This window comes from Mycteria americana, chromosome 1, assembly GCF_035582795.1.
Source record: "Mycteria americana isolate JAX WOST 10 ecotype Jacksonville Zoo and Gardens chromosome 1, USCA_MyAme_1.0, whole genome shotgun sequence".
In the NCBI taxonomy this organism is placed as follows: Eukaryota; Metazoa; Chordata; class Aves; order Ciconiiformes; family Ciconiidae; genus Mycteria; species Mycteria americana.
In genome coordinates this window covers 57,248,743-57,264,695 of record NC_134365.1, presented here as the reverse complement: position 1 = coordinate 57,264,695, position 15,953 = coordinate 57,248,743, and the positions used below count along the sequence as shown (strand labels likewise).

Here is a 15,953-nt window from a genome sequence, read left to right as displayed (position 1 = left end):
ATCCAGCTGGAACATAAATAGTATTGGGGGTGGTAAGATGTTAAATTGTTTGTATTTGAGCTTAAAAACTTGTTTGTTTAGAGTGGTGCTTCATTAAAGACTATTTTTTTGCATCATTTTTCTGGAACTTAGTGTTTAACTTAGAATTCTTCTCCTTAGTGTGTCATGTGAAGTAAAAGAAGTTTTTTTTTTTATATAAAGTATTAAACTTAAGTTATTGAATATGGGCTCTCTTGGTCTATGCAACTTCTGCTGTTTTGAGGTGTTTGGCGACAGAAATGCTGCCAGGATTTTGCAATTCTTGCAGTAAAATTGACTAAATATTTTCTAGAGCAAGAAGATAGCTTTTTTTTGTAAGTCCTTAAGGAAGTTTATAGAAATATTTACTGCTGAAGGTTCACTTTATTTGGTGCTAAGTATCACTTCGGTTTTACATTTTCTGTAGCTAATAGCACTTTTGCTGAAGTGTATCAGTTTGAGTCTGAGCCATGGAGAATTGATAAGTCACTGAAAATTAGTTTTTGTCAGAAAATGGGTTTTAACACTTGCTGTATTAGAAGCTCTCTATTTTGCTGAAAATCTTGTAGATTTTTCTAGGGGTTAACTTGACATATGAACCTGAGTCTCTTGCAGCTTTATGCTTTTTACTGGTAAAATCCTTTCTGTCTAGTTCTGGACTTCCCAGTACAAGACAGATGTAACTATCCTGGAGCAGGTCCAGCAAAAGGCCCCTAAGATGATTAACGGACTGGAGTATCTGACAAATGAGGAGAGGCTGAGAGAGCTACAACTGTTCAGCCTGGAGAGGGGAAGCCTCAGTGGGATCTTATCAATGAATGTATATAAATACCTTGTGGGAGGGAGTAAAGAAGATGGAGGCAGGCTCTTCTCAGTGGTGCCCAGTGACAACACACAAGGCATTGTGCACGAATTGACATACAGGAAATTCCACTTAATCATAAAAAGACTTTTTTTTGTGCATGTGTGTGACTGGGCAACCACTGGAACAGGTTTCCCAGAGAGGTTGTGGTGCCTCCATCTTTGGAGGTACTCAGAAACAAGTTGGACATGGCCCTGTGCAATCTGTTTTTGATGGCTTTGCTTTGAGTTGGGGAGACTCCTGGGGGTGGGTGGGGAACAGGGATGGGAACTTCTCCACAGGCTGTCCCTTCTAACCTCAGTGATTATGTGAAATTGAAAGCAGAAGGCTTTACTTACTTTCAGTAGTCTCTGTTTTTCAGTTGCTTCAGTAACAACAGATCTTACAAAAGATCAGACGTTACTCTGTGTTAGATTCTGTAGGTTTCTGCTAAGAACAGCCAGCATCGATTTCAGTTAAATTTTGGCTTATCCGGGGTCTTTTTAAATCTGGCTTTTTCACCAATTTGAGTCTATCAGTTTAAATTAGGTGTGCATAAACTGGTGTATTTCTGTTGTCTTTATCCAGCCATTTTGTTGATACATCCCCAATAATACTGCGGAAGATCAGTAGCTACAGAATATGGTTTCTTCAGTGTCTTTTTGCGTCAGTGTTGCTGCTGTTTAATGTTCAAGTACAAAAAGTATGTGTAGGAACCAGGAGAAGCAGACCCTGGTAAATAAAGACTAGTGACTTGAGGATTATATGTTGATATTCAATGATAAAAGAGAAACTTTAAAAGGTTGTACCGATCATCTTGGTAACAGTGCTGTGAGTGTTTACTGAGGAATTGGTGCTTTGAATACAAAGGAGATTTGCTAGCTTTCCTGTGTGGTCCCTCACCTACTAAGTTATTCAGTATGATTAAATCTTACAATATTTTGCCAAAATCTTGGGAAGGGTAAAAACTAAATAAGTTAATCTCCTAGAGACCAAACTTAACAGTAATACTTGGAGATATCTAGGAAAAGCAAAGCAGGCAACCAAGTGGACAGAACATAAATGTGTGTGTGTGTTTGTAGTGACTGTGGTGGTGTTCACCAAATAAGTAGTAATGATTTGAGGGGTACCTTTTTCAGACAGAGTTTGTATAACATGAAACAATTGTTTCTGTCTGGATCTTCTGAAACTTTAAGTGATTTTTTTCTTTTTGTTTTTTATATTTTAACAGAGGTTATGCAAGCAAATTCACAGACTAAATTCCTGTGGTTAGTGTCTCAGGGGCTGTTTGGTAGCTTGTCAGAAGGTTGAGTTTGACTCCACCTTGCCGTTCACTATAGCTGCTCCTGCCCTGCCAGTGCTTATAGGTTGCCCACAGAGAGATGATAGCTGTAAATCTGAGACAGTGTCACATTTTCTCAGCTTTTGTATTCTAGACCAAAAAAAAAAATAAATCAGAAAAACAGATCATTTTGGCTAGGAGAGAGATGCAGTATAGGCAGAAGTAATATTCCCCCCCGGCAAGCTGTGGTTATCATGTAGAATTCTTTAAAGATTTGGTAAAATGGGGTTCTTCCAAGTAGACAAGTTACTCATTGACCGTAGTAAACCTATCAGCATTACCAGATTGCATTCATGAATAATTGTTTTTTCCCCTCTTCCTTTTCCTTTAGTAGTAGAGCATCAGAGTCACTTAAGTGCTTAACAGAATTTTTAACTGTGTTACAGAAGAAGATGTGATTTGATGCATACGGGATTTTTCATAAGCAAAATGAAAATTGATGTCTGGCTTGGTACAGACACAGTTTTGGTACAGGTGCATTTTTAGTGTCTTGGAGACTTTTGGATTATGTAATTCTGTGAAGTTACGATGCTTAAGATTTTTGTATTATAGTGAATGTTCCACTTTGCATATTGCTGTGTTCATCTTTGCAAAGTAAATGATGCCATAGCAATTCAGTGCAGTTTGTCTTTTTATTCTTTAACATACAAAGGAGTTCTGGTTTGGTTGGTTTAAACAATAAACTGCTTTTTACTTGTGTTTTTATTATTCTATACTGTCACTGTGTCCTTTCCAGAATTATGGACTAGTTCAGCAATTTCTTTTAAGAATAGGTGTCATAGAACCTGACACATGATTATCTTTAGGGTTTTACCATTATTGTGTAGTGGAACTCATGATCGACAGGTTCAAAACATGCTACAATACACACGATTCCAGAGAATATACCAGTGGTATGTTTGTCTCTACTGTAGCTTGAAATCTGCTATTCTGAAAGAATGTAGAAGTACAGCAAAGCCACATATTGAGTACATTGGCCAGCATGATGGCTCACTTCAGTAATCAGCTTCTTATTGCGTTCAAGAGATTTTGAAGTCTGGTGCTCTATAGGTATTGCTGGTACTTTTTGTAATTGTAGCGATGAATCCAGTAAGGTTTAGGCTTTCTTCTCCTTGGGAGAGATGTCATGGGAGAGGTAAAATGGGAAGATGGCAGAGACACAGACTGCTACTCTCATCTGTGGTTACTCCTGTGGGAATTCCGTTGCTATTCCCAACAGTCTGCTGTAAGGATACTCTCATAGAAGGAAGTTTTTGTTACACTTTAACTGTAATACTTCACCTTCAAAATCTGAAAGAACTGTAGGCCTATAGCACATGTTTATTTGTGCTTTCAAAGTCCATGTTTGGGAGGAGGAGAGGGGTGAATACTAAAAATCATCATGAGTGAAGCAATTACTGTTTCTGCCAGGGACTTTTGCATCAGGCAAAGGTATTATAGGAGCTGTAGTATTTTTGAAAACTTCATATATATGACTAGGAATACTGTTTAGACTTGTAGTTCATCAGCTGATTATTTTCATGCAACAACAAATACTGTTCCTGTGCTAATAAATAAGGTCGTGATTTAGCGCAGCCTGTTCACTGTTTGTTTTGAGGTTCTTAAAACTCTATTTACATTCTTGCTCTTAATTTGCAGGTCACAGATCAAAAAACCAAAGGTAAGAATCTTTGATCCTGAAGAGTATTTTTTTATTGACTTGAGCCAAGATTCGGATCTTGATCAAAACTGTTGGAAAAGGAAGGGGAATTATGAGTCAAGATGAAATACTGAAGATGTGTATCCAGAAGAAATAAAAGCTGAGGTGGTTAAAATGGAGAACCTAAAACTATCCATGTTGTCAGCATCAAAATATTTGAAGAGGGAATGAGGATTGTAGATAAAATAGGTTAGCTGAAGTATTTAGTTTTCAGTTTTGCAAAGGTTTTAGACAAGTAACCAAAAACTAAAATTACCTATAGAAATGGAATGGAAGACAGGGAAAGTACTGCTTCTGGTGAGGTACCAAAATGAGTGAAAATTACTTGTTTTTTGGAAACTTAAGAGAAGTTCAGGCACCTAAAAGTCCAACAGATAAGGCAGGACATAATGAGTGAGCATCTTGAAAGATAAGCTTATTTAGCTGATCTAAAAATACATTTGATCTTGATTTGTGTGTCAGTTTTTCTAAAAATTGTGTGGAGAAATTGCCATTATTGACAGAAGATAACTAAGATAGTAACTTAATTTTGCAGCTAACAATACCCTTTTTTGGGTTTTGGGCAATGAAGCCTACATAGAGAAATCAGAAAATGCTCATCAAAATAAAATGTGGGGAATAATGCGTTCATGTGCCAAAGAGGGACTCACTTGTTTTGATCTCACATTCGTAAGAGGCAGAGTTTTACTGATTATGTTCACTTTGCTGGGGAGGGGTTTCTGGACATCTCTTTCTTGTATTACTCTTCAACAAAGGCTAGAGTAGATGTATTAAGTTTTCCTTGCCTTTGGAGTCTGTCGTCTTAGTCTGATTATACCTTCTAGGTACCTGGTTAGGAATTTCTTTTGCTCAGTTTCAAAAAAGCACGTGGAGAACGTGAATAAGGGATCACAAGTCTAGAGTCTCCTAAGCAAATGTTGTGATGGTGTTAGTTCCTCAAGGATTTGTTTGTGGTTTTCCTCTTCTCCAATGTATAATAGCCCTCAGAAGCAGCTTGTCCTTGCTTGTTAGGGGCACCTGGTGACCAGCTGGGAAACTTTAGGTAAGCCCAATACAAATGCTGTATGTAGGACTGCCATTTGGGTGAGAGTCAACTATTACTGCCTTATTTAAGAGCAGTACAGAGAACTCAGATCTCTTAACTCTGAATCCAAGGGGGAGGGGAGATGGGTCCCTCTGTTTGTTTTGGCAGTGGCCATGTAGCCTAGTAAGCAGGTGAAAACTTGGGATCTGATTTCAGATCTCCCATAAACGTGATGCATAACAATCCAAAAACCGGTTGAAGATCAGGGAACAGAGCGGAGCAGGGGAACCAGTTATATTTGACTGCTCATATTTTAAAGTGACTCATTGCCCATGATGGTATTCTCTGCCAACTTCACGTTTCCAAGAAATTTGGGGCTTAGAGCGAAATATTTGCTGAGGGCAGAGTTTCATACTGGGGTACAGAGTTGCATATGGAAGCAAGAGGTTTGCCACTACTGCTTATTCCTCCTTCTTTAGTTAAATTGTTCTTTGGTACGGTTGAAGTTGCACAGTATTTCAGAGAAGAATGAAATTATAAAGGGAAGGAGTCGCAGTGAGTTCCTGTAGCTAACACAGGTTTAAGTGGAAAAATTTCTGATTTTCATTCTTCCTGTTTTTCAGTGCCCGAAGTGACGAAACCAAGTTTAAGCCAACCAGTGGCTGCCAGCCCAATTGGCAACTCTCCATCGCCACCAGTCAATGGTGGCAACAATGCCAAAAGGGTGGCAGTGCCGAACGGACAACCGCCAAGCGCCGCCCGCTACATGCCTCGGGAGGTGCCGCCGCGATTCCGTTGCCAGCAGGACCACAAAGTGTTACTGAAACGTGGACAGCCCCCTCCGCCATCCTGTATGCTCCTTGGGGGCGGAGCAGGGCCTCCTCCCCCAGCAGCACCAGGAGCAAACCCAAACAACGCACAACCAGTGACAGGAGCACTGCTGCAGAGCGACAGTGGGACTGCAACAGGCAAGTAATAATAATAATAAATGAATGTGTGTGTGCATGGCAGAAAAGGGATCACTAAAATTGTGCATAAGCATATCATTATATAATAAAACTCCTCATTGCTTTTGGAGAGCTTACTTTACTATTTTAGTGTATAGACTTTTTTTTGCTGTTAGGGGTAATGGGTGCAATTTTTACTACTAGATGGAACAATAAAGAGGGTTAATTTTTTGTAAATATGTTTTGGGTGGTTTGAATCAGATGCTGTAATGCTTTTAAGACTACAGCAAGGTAAACACAATGCACAGATAAACAGCATTTTATGGTTGTCGTCGAGTAGTTCTTAATAGCTCTTTAGGTTTCTTTGATGACACGACTTCCCTATCTTGTCACTTTTTTATATGATCTGGTAAAACAGACATGTAGATATCGGGTCTGCAAATGGCAGGTGTCTGTCACTTCTTATCTGGATGAAATAGAAAGATGGTCCTTTTGCTCCTGACTTTTTTTTAGTAGTAATCTTGTTTTTTCTCCTTAGGTAAGTCTTTTGATAAGTGGTGACTGTCCTGTTTTTGCTTCTCTGTTCACTTTGAATTCCAGAAGATAAACTGATTTTAAGATCAATTGGTTTATGAGCATGGGGAGATTATGACTGCTCCTGAATTTTTTAGACCCTTGGGGAATTGCAGTAACTGTATTGTTTCCTTCTTAAGTTAATGTTAGTAGAACAAACAAAATTCCACTCAAGATATCTGCCTTCTAAAGAAAAACTTAGGTGATCTGAGAAATCAAGGACAACTTCAGTTCTAACAATAAGGATGTTTAAAAAATGAAATAATAAATGCTTGAAAGTCAAAAGAAGAAAATAACGATACCACTATGTCTGAGTTTGCCTTTGAAAACCAAGCCAGATTAATGGGATGGGGTTTTTTTACCACAGTCTTGGAGAGAGTAAACTTTGTATAGTTCTCTGTGGTTCAGAAGAAAAAACAGAGGTGACTTGGAACTCCGGAATCAAGTAAGCTGGATGGGATGTGCTGCCTTTATTAAAAAGGATTCTAGGAAAATGAATAATTCCGTTTGTTTTGTGGTTTCAGTACTTGGATTCCTTTGTAGCAAATCCTTGTTTGACAGATTATTTATCTTGTTGTCTTTGATGTTCCCTGTTTAAGGGGGGGAGGGGTGGTGTGTGTGTGTGAATTTCAAACTACAATGGCAAAGTTTTAGCTAATCAGTTTAAAAACAGATCTCTTAAGAGATGGCTGATTTTGATAAAACCTCCCATGTGAGATCCTGGCTGTTTGCAAATTGGATTTCAGATTGGGCCCAATTCTGTCAGGCACTTATGCACTGATACTGTGATTAATTCATCCCACATGAAAACAAAAGCAGGTTCCCAAAGGGGAAAGTAATGCAGCTTACCTACTCATTCATGTTGTTACATTCACCAGATAGCTATAGATGGTGTTGGTGAGGCTTCAATACAAAAAGTCAATACATAATCCTTTTTTATAGGGATCATTTTCTACCAGAATTGAAATTCTTCTGTAAGATGGCAAAACTCTAGTTCCCTGAAAGATGACACCAAATTTACTATGGTCTCGTAGCAATAACAGGGGGTTGGGATGGAGGCTGGTGTATATAATTCTTCCAATACTAATGATATTCAGGATGTGCAAGACAGTTTTGGAAAACAAAGCTTACATTTTATTGGTGGAAGTCTTTCAATAGTTACAATACACTCTAAGAATCACCACCATCTCTCACAGCAAAACTGCATGTAAGGACTCCATTTCAATATTTATTTCAGTTCCATACTTTCATCCTTAAAAGTAGCCATTTATGTGCCAGTAACTTTTTTTCATTTTAGTCAGATCAGAAACTTGTTTATCTTCAGCATGTTATTAAGGAAGAGTCTGTTGAAGAACCAAGAGCCCTTACCTGTTATCTTAAGACAAAACCATAAATTGCCAAAATTTTGTTGCCACTGTCAAATATAGCAAGGGGAGGCTGGTTTTATAAAACAGTCTATTCTAGTATGCTATGTTAGGAAGCATCCCAATCTTAATACTTTTAGAATATCTTCACAGAAATGAAATGTGAAATGCTCTGTTACAATCACCTACGTGAAGATCTTGCTAAGTGCATAGGTGCCTATGCATCATTCATTTGCTGAATCATTGCTAAGTTCAAAAGACAGCAACCTTACAGTCTTTTGAACTTGTCTTTGGCTGTCCTCCTTAAGCTATTCCTGTGATCAGTCTAATCAAAGTTTTTTAAATTGGGGGGGTGTTACTCAGTGTACTAAAAAGGTAGCCAGATATAAATATCGGTAGAGTGTCACACTTCCTTGCTATTGTTAAGTTTGTACTTGAGGTTCAGGCAACAGAAGGAACAGAATGTGCATGGGAACTGCTCGGTCTTTTGGATCTTGGTGGCTAGGGTTTAATGGATGAAGACAAACTTTTGTTCATCAGTATTCAAAGCTTACAAGAGAGTTCTAACCTTGCTGTGAAGTCTGGATCTTTACCGGTGGCCCTCAATGAAGGGGGATCTGGAAGGCATTCGCTGGATGTTCATTGGTTAAGCTAATGAACTGAAAGCCTGAGACAGGCACTGAAAGCTGATCTGTTCATCTTCTATTAAAAGTATTAGCAACCAGAAATTGTGGTCTTCACTTTTGAATATATAACATAGGAACTTGGGGGGCAGGGGGAGGATCCACTTTTTTAAGGTCATTATGCCTTATTTTCATGGAAGCTGTCATATGAACCAGTATTGGTAGTAACAATACATGTACAGGTATGAATACTGATGCAGACGTTACTATGAACTTTATGCTCTGCAAAAAAAGTTAAACTGGTTCGGTGGGATAAGTGAATAAGGCTAATATATTAGGGTTCAGTACATGGTTTTGAGGAAGGGAGAGCGTTTAGTCTTCATCAGTGGGAATTTGTGGCAAGGACAATTTAGGGTCCCTTGGTATTAAAAATACATAGAAAAATGAGTGGAACCCTATATAGAAGTATGAATGGACTTAAATTATTTAGAGGATCAGAGGTAATTATGTGGATGGCAAGGGAATCTTGGCTGACATTTTAAACTGATGATGATGACATGTCTGCATATATGCAGACATCATGCTGCCAGCACTGACATAGGCTTCATCCACTGTGGCACTGTGTTAACTTAGGTCTGCTTTAAAACTATATGCAAATATCTTGTCCATGTGAAGTCATACCACATAGGACATAATAATAGTTCACCATGGATGAAAGAAGGGGGCCCTATTCATTGTTGTTCATCCTGCTAATTTCCTTATAGTGACTCCAAAGCTCATTGAACTTGCAGGTTACCTTGTACAATGTGCTAAGCCAGCAAAAAAAACTAGCCCATCAAAAAGTGGAGTTTTGTGTTGAGTTAGTGAATACAGTTGACTTAGTTAAAGGTCTTAACTGCCATCAGAACTGTCACAAATGAGAGGTGAAACTTGGGGAACTTGAAGTAGGTAGAGCTGGTGAGAGAGAGAGAAGGAAAAGTGAGATCTCTTACTAACCTCCACCCAGTGGCAGACAGATCAGCTTAGCTGCTCGCAAACCCACGAACTGTGGTTTCTAGGGTAAATATAGCAGTGACAGAAACGTGGGGTAATTACATACTGAATACAGCTTGCATGTTACTACATAGAAATTGTAATTTGTGTAGCTTTGGACTCTTTTTGATTTACAGTAACTTTTGGAAATAATTTTATTTGTTTTGCAAAGGGTTGAAATAAATTTATACTAGCAAAATCAACTTGAAAAAGATATTTGAAGCTGAAAGATAGACTTCTTCAGCTTTATTCGTTAGATGCTTTTTGTCTTCGATCTCTTACCTTTTTATCTGTAATAAATTGTAGTTGCTTTGAGTCAGTTGAGTAGCAGACCAACAGCTGACTGCATGTACATACACGTGCATATGAATATGTGCATGTACACATTCTTGTTCTATATATAGTATGATTTTAAATGTGTATTTGAAAAGTCTACAACCAGTATCAGTAGTGTTCGTTACTGGGTTATAATTATTATGTTGAACTTAGGGCTGGACTGTTAGCAGTAGTAGTGAGTCAGCAGTGAATTCAAATGCCCACAAAATGTTTGTGGGGAGTTCATTGAAAGAAGTTTTTTATCAGTATTTTTGATGGTGTTTTCCAGCCTGATGTTCTTCCAAAGGAATTTTGTTACACATTTGAGGGAAGGGTTCTTATTAATGAAAACAGTAATCATTGGTGTCAAAAATGTGATGTTCAGTGCTTGTAAATAATATTGATTATTAATGACCTTTTTGGGTGTGGGGTTTTTTTTAGATTCAGCAATTGGAGGTGCTGCTGCTTCAAATTATGCAAATTCCACTTGGGGTCCTGGAGCCTCCTCCAACAGCGGCACCAACGCCAACCCAACTCACATCTGGGACAAGGTGATTGTAGACGGGTCTGACATGGAAGAGTGGCCTTGTATTGCCAGCAAAGATGCTGAGTCTTCTTCCGAAAACACCACCGATAACAACAGTGCCTCGAACCCTGGCTTGGAGAAGAATGCTCTGCCAGGAAGCACCACTAGTAACAAAGGAAAAGGAAGCCAGTGCCAGTCTGGAAGCGCTGGAAACGAATGTAATCTTGGGGCCTGGAAATCTGATCCCAAGGCTAAATCTGTTCAATCTTCCAACCCTGCTGCCGAGAGTAACAATGGACTAGGTAATTGGAGGAACTTGAGTGGACAAGATAGAATCGGTCCCGGTTCTGGCTTCAGCAACTTTAACCCAAATAGCAACCCGTCTGCTTGGCCGGCACTGGTTCAAGAGGGCAATTCTAGGAAAGGGACTTTGGAATCTGATAGTGGTAGCTCCAATGCACAGATTAGCACAGTAGGTCAGACCTCTAGGGAACAGCAGTCAAAGATGGAAAATGCGGGTGTTAACTTTGTCTCTGGCAGAGAACAGGCTCAAATTCATAACACTGATGGACCAAAAAATGGAAACACTAACTCCTTGAACTTAAGTTCACCAAACCCTATGGAGAATAAGGGAATGCCCTTTGAAATGGGCTTGGGGAACCCTTCCAGGAGCACTGACACCCCTTCACAAAGCACTGGAGAAAGAAAGACTGGGAGTGTTGGATCTTGGGGTACAGCTAGGGGGTCTTCTGGAACTGACACAGTCTCTGGACAGAGCAATTCTGGAAACCACGGGAACAATGGAAAGGATAGAGAGGAGTCCTGGAAAGGAGCTTCTGTTCAAAAACCTAATGGGTCAAGAAGTGATTCTTGGGATAACAATAACCGGTCTACGGGTGGTGGGTCTTGGAACTTTGGCCCTCAGCATGCAAATGAAAGCAAATGGGGTGAAGGGAACAAATTAACATCTGGGGTCTCTCAGGGAGAATGGAAACAGCTGTCTGGGTCTGATGAACTGAAGATTGGAGAATGGAGTGGTCCAAACCAACCAAATTCTAGCACTGGAGCATGGGACAATCAAAAAGGCCACCCTCTTCCTGAAAACCAAGGTAATTCCCAGGCTCCCTGTTGGGGAAGATCTTCCAGCTCTGCGGGAAGTGAGGTTGGAGGTCAAAGCACTGGAAGCAACCACAAAGCAGGAAGTAGTGACAGTCACAATTCTGGACGCCGATCATATAGGCCTACACATCCTGATTGCCAGGCAGTCTTGCAGACTTTGCTGAGCAGGACTGATTTGGACCCCCGAGTGCTTTCAAACACTGGCTGGGGCCAAACTCAAATTAAGCAAGATACCGTGTGGGATATTGAAGAGATGCCACGGCCTGAGGGGAAGTCTGATAAAGGAACTGAGGGGTGGGAGAGCTCTGCCACACAGACAAAGAACTCAGGGGGCTGGGGCGATGTACCCAGCCAAAGCAATCAAATCAAGTCTGGATGGGGTGAGCTCTCAACCCCAACGGAGTGGAAGGACCCCAAAAATACTGGAGGATGGAATGACTATAAGAACTCCAATTCTTCTAATTGGGGAGGAGGAAGACCAGAAGAAAAATCATCTTCCTCTTGGAATGACAGCTCTAGTAAGGATCAGGGGTGGGGTGGACGGCAACCTAATCAAGGATGGTCTTCTGGAAAGAACGGTTGGGGAGAGGAAGTTGACCAAACAAAAAACAGCAACTGGGAAAGTGCAGGAAACAAGCCAGTGTCTGGTTGGGGTGAAGGTGGGCAAAATGAGATTGGAACTTGGGGTAATGGTGCAAATACAAGCGCTGCTTCAAAGGGTGGATGGGATGATTGTAAAAGAACTTCAACATGGAATGAGACGGGTCGACAGCCCAACTCCTGGAACAAGCAGCAGCAGCACCAGCAGCAACAGCAAGAAGCTTCTGGTTCCTGGGGTCCACCGCCCCAAACTCCAAGTAATGGGCGACCTCCAAACCCAAACTGGAACAGTGGACCACAGCCAGCTGCCCCCAAAGAGGAGGAGCCTAGTGGCTGGGAAGAACCTTCTCCACAGTCAATCAGTCGAAAAATGGATATTGATGATGGCACTTCAGCGTGGGGAGATCCTAGCAGTTACAACTACAAGAATGTGAACCTGTGGGACAAGAACTCACAAGGAGGACAGGCCCCACGGGAGCAGAGCCTGCCTACTCCGATGACTAGCAAATCACAAACATCAGGTACCAGTCTCGTACCTTTTTTCAGCAAGCTCCTATATACAAGTGTAACCTTAATGCATAAGAGATACTCGTGTAGCCTCCAATTCCTAATGGTTTTATTCCATAAAGAAAACCAATTTCTTATTTGAATATTTGGTTCTGTATTTAAAGTGTCTTTAAAATTTGAATCAATCAGTCCACTGTTTGTTGTGCCTCAGTAACTGTGATCTGAATACTGGTCAGCTTGCCAGTAAAAGAAAATGTTTGTTAGCTGGCAAATTTGTTCTGAGCTCTGAAGAACAGTTTGAATTATAGAATCATTTAGGTTGGAAAAGACCCTTTAATATCATCAAGTCCAACTGTTAACCTAGCACTGCCAAGTCCACCGCTAAACTATGTCTGTAAGCACTACATCTACATGTCTTTTAAATACCTCCAGGGATGGTGACTCAACCACTTCCCTGGGCAGCCTGTTCCAATGTTTGATAACCCTTTCAGTGAAGAAATTTTTCCTAATATCCAATCTAAACCTCCCCTACCACAACTTGAGGCCATTTCCTCTTGTCCTGTTGCTTGTTACTTGGGAGAAGAGACCAACACCCACCTCGCTACAGCCTCCTTTCAGGTAGTTGTAGAGAGCGATAAGGTCTCCCCTCAGCCTCATCTTCTCTAGACTAAATCACTTTTTAAATATTTAATTATTAGAGAAACGGGGAGAAATTTGTTACTTATTTTTAGTCAAAAATGTTTTGCTCTGAAACATTCAGTTAACACTTGAAATTGAGCAAGTCTGTGATTTAGTTTTTTAGCTCAGTTTGGCTCTGCAGTATGATAAAGAATACTTTGCAAAATATTTTCTTCTTTGAAATAAGGACAAGAAAAAGTTGCATAGCCTGGAAATATATTAAGATGTTGTTATGTAATCGCTTCTCCAACTCAGACATGCTTTAAAGAATACTCTCTTTTTAATATATACTTCAAATATGTCCTTATTCTTCCTTCAGTATATGAAAACCCTGAGTTAGTCTGGTGCTTTTAATTAGTCACAAAAGTTCACCAGATAGGAGGACAGCATTAGATGTTGGGTTCATGTTCAACCTGGGAGAATAGTATTACTTATCATAGAATTCTCTTCTTTTTCATCCCTAGAGGTCAGTGCCTGCTCTAAGTTTGATGTGAACAGTTGTCAGTTCTGTTGCACCCACGCTATTGAGAATCTAAAGTCCTCAACAGAAAGAATGAAGCAGTAGATTAATGACGTGGTGCTACACTGCAGTAAATAGTTCATTGTCTAAACGGTCTGTAATGAAACCTCTTTCTCCTTTGTGCAGTCTGGAGCAAAAGCACTCCACCTGCTCCAGATAATGGTACGTCCGCCTGGGGTGAGCCAAATGAAACCAGTCCTGGGTGGGGTGAAGTAGATGATACAGGAGCATCGACAACAGGCTGGGGGAATGCACCTTCCAACGCCCCGAATGCCATGAAATCTAGTGAGTATAGGCCAGATACCAGTTTCTTTGCAATGGTCCTGGAGATTTTTAGTATTTGGCCTTTTGGTATAGGTTACCCATGGAGGAATTGTTATCTGAGGCCTAGAAGCAATGTTGAATGTCATGTAAGATTTTGATGATTTGTCATGGATGAGTGATTAAGTGCTTCCAAATTGTCTTTCAAGGTAATGAAAAATTTCTTAACTAAGCAATTAAATGGGCAGCTCTGATTTGTGGAAGTGTTGAAACATTAGAGCATGTGAGTGAAGGAATGTGTCTTTTTCTCAAAATGTCTTCTCTGGCTGCCCATGTGTTACTTAGCATATAAACTTGTTACATGATAAATCACTTTTCCTGATCATATCAGAAAAAGGAATGCACAGTACTGACAGATTTCACGGTGGAGGCCATTACATGGTAATCTATGCTTTAGTAATGCAACTTGCCTTTGAATGGATTTATTTTTTTTAATTGTATGAGTGTGGAAAATTGTAACTCTTAAGAACTGAACTTTCTTTTGTGGTTGAACCTAAAGGGATGACTATTTTCTGGATATTACCTGCCTACAGCTGTGTTCTCCATGAATAAGATCCTGTTGAAATATTTTAAAAATTTACTTTGAAGTTAAAATTTTGCTGTATTAAGAGTTTTATTTTTGTGGAAATTATTCCTGCTGATGTAAGCTGTTACTAGAATTTTTATTTCACTTTTTTTAAGGAAAATACAACAAACAAAAGCAATCACCTGCTGATACAACATAGCAATGTTGTAGCCAAAGCCAGTAACGTTTGGGTATGAAGTTTCCAGTAGGAAATATTGATAATACATGACTGCTACTGAACTTGGCTGATGATACCCGCTGTAAAACTGTTTCGAGTTACAAGTTGCTTTTGCAACATGTAATTGTTTGGAGTGAAATGTTCTATACAGATGGTATGCTGCTGGGTCATTCTGTCTTCCTCCCACCCCAATGAAATAGTTTGGCCATTTATGAAACAAAACTGGGAAAAAAGCATTGCTTCTTTAGTGTTAACGTTATAGCAGCCTTTCTTGGATGTCTGTAGTGCTTCTTGTGCCTGCCACACAAACTTGGCACTTTTCAGTATGCTAGACTTTTTTTAGATGGATCTCTTATCTGTAAAAAGCCACCTAAATATGACTAAAATCAGAGCCTCTGAAATGCTAATGATCCATTGCAAATTCTGTGGATTTGTTAATACTTAAGGTAATCTTTTAAGTCTATGCATGGTCACTTGCAGACCAGTTAGGACAAGCATGTGTGACATAACCAAAGAGCTGCAGCATATGTGTACTATTTTGTACATAAGCTGTCCCTAGCTGCAGAGGAGCAAAATATAGGGAGTTTCCCCGTGATGGCTGTTTCAGGTTGAGGTGTAGTAGGTCACCAGTGTTAAGAGCTGAGATCTTCATTCTCCTGCGTTCTGTGACTGCTCTCTCAACTCCTTTCTAATTGGCACCCAGAAGGAATGAAGAAGCAAGCTACGTTATTCGGTGATGTAAGGGGAGATATTTAATGTCTTGGATAAGTTGGAAGAAGAAATTGGGACACAGAGCCCGCAAAGGCATAATTTATGGTTGAAGGTAAGGGCAGGAAACAGAGACTAGCAGTGATTGGAAAAGAAAACAAGAGTTTAGAGCCAAAGAAGGGAAGCATATATCGTTGCCCACCTGTTTAAAAAAAACGGTTTTACATAGTTTTATCAGTATTGCATAGGAATTCTCTGGCAGAAGTAGGAAAAATTCATTTTTCTGTAACACCATTATTTTGTCTTTTATCTTGAAAGTTTCCTTTGCTTACTGTAGCTATTAGTGCCTCCTCACTCAACAAATGCAGAAAATGAAGCAGGAATCCTACAGACAAGTCGTCTTTACACCACTGTCCAGATTCATGTTCAAGAATCTCGGACCTGAGAGCTGTC

The 15,953-nt window shown here is 39.9% G+C and overlaps 1 protein-coding gene across 15 annotated transcripts in view; it reads left to right on the top strand.

The window, feature by feature from the left end:
• Positions 1-15,953, top strand: part of TNRC6B (trinucleotide repeat containing adaptor 6B) — a 136,786-nt gene that overhangs the window by 90,118 nt on the left and 30,715 nt on the right. For 11 of the 15 annotated variants that reach the window (XM_075500219.1, XM_075500190.1, XM_075500209.1 and 8 more), the window contains 4 exons: positions 3,840-3,861; positions 5,548-5,892; positions 10,220-12,544; positions 13,855-14,013. In XM_075500219.1, coding sequence (XP_075356334.1) covers positions 3,840-3,861; positions 5,548-5,892; positions 10,220-12,544; positions 13,855-14,013 — 2,851 coding nt within the window. The remainder of the gene's footprint in view (positions 1-3,839; positions 3,862-5,547; positions 5,893-10,219; positions 12,545-13,854; positions 14,014-15,953) is intronic. The other 4 variants (XM_075500291.1, XM_075500281.1, XM_075500304.1 and 1 more) reach the window with 3 other exon arrangements.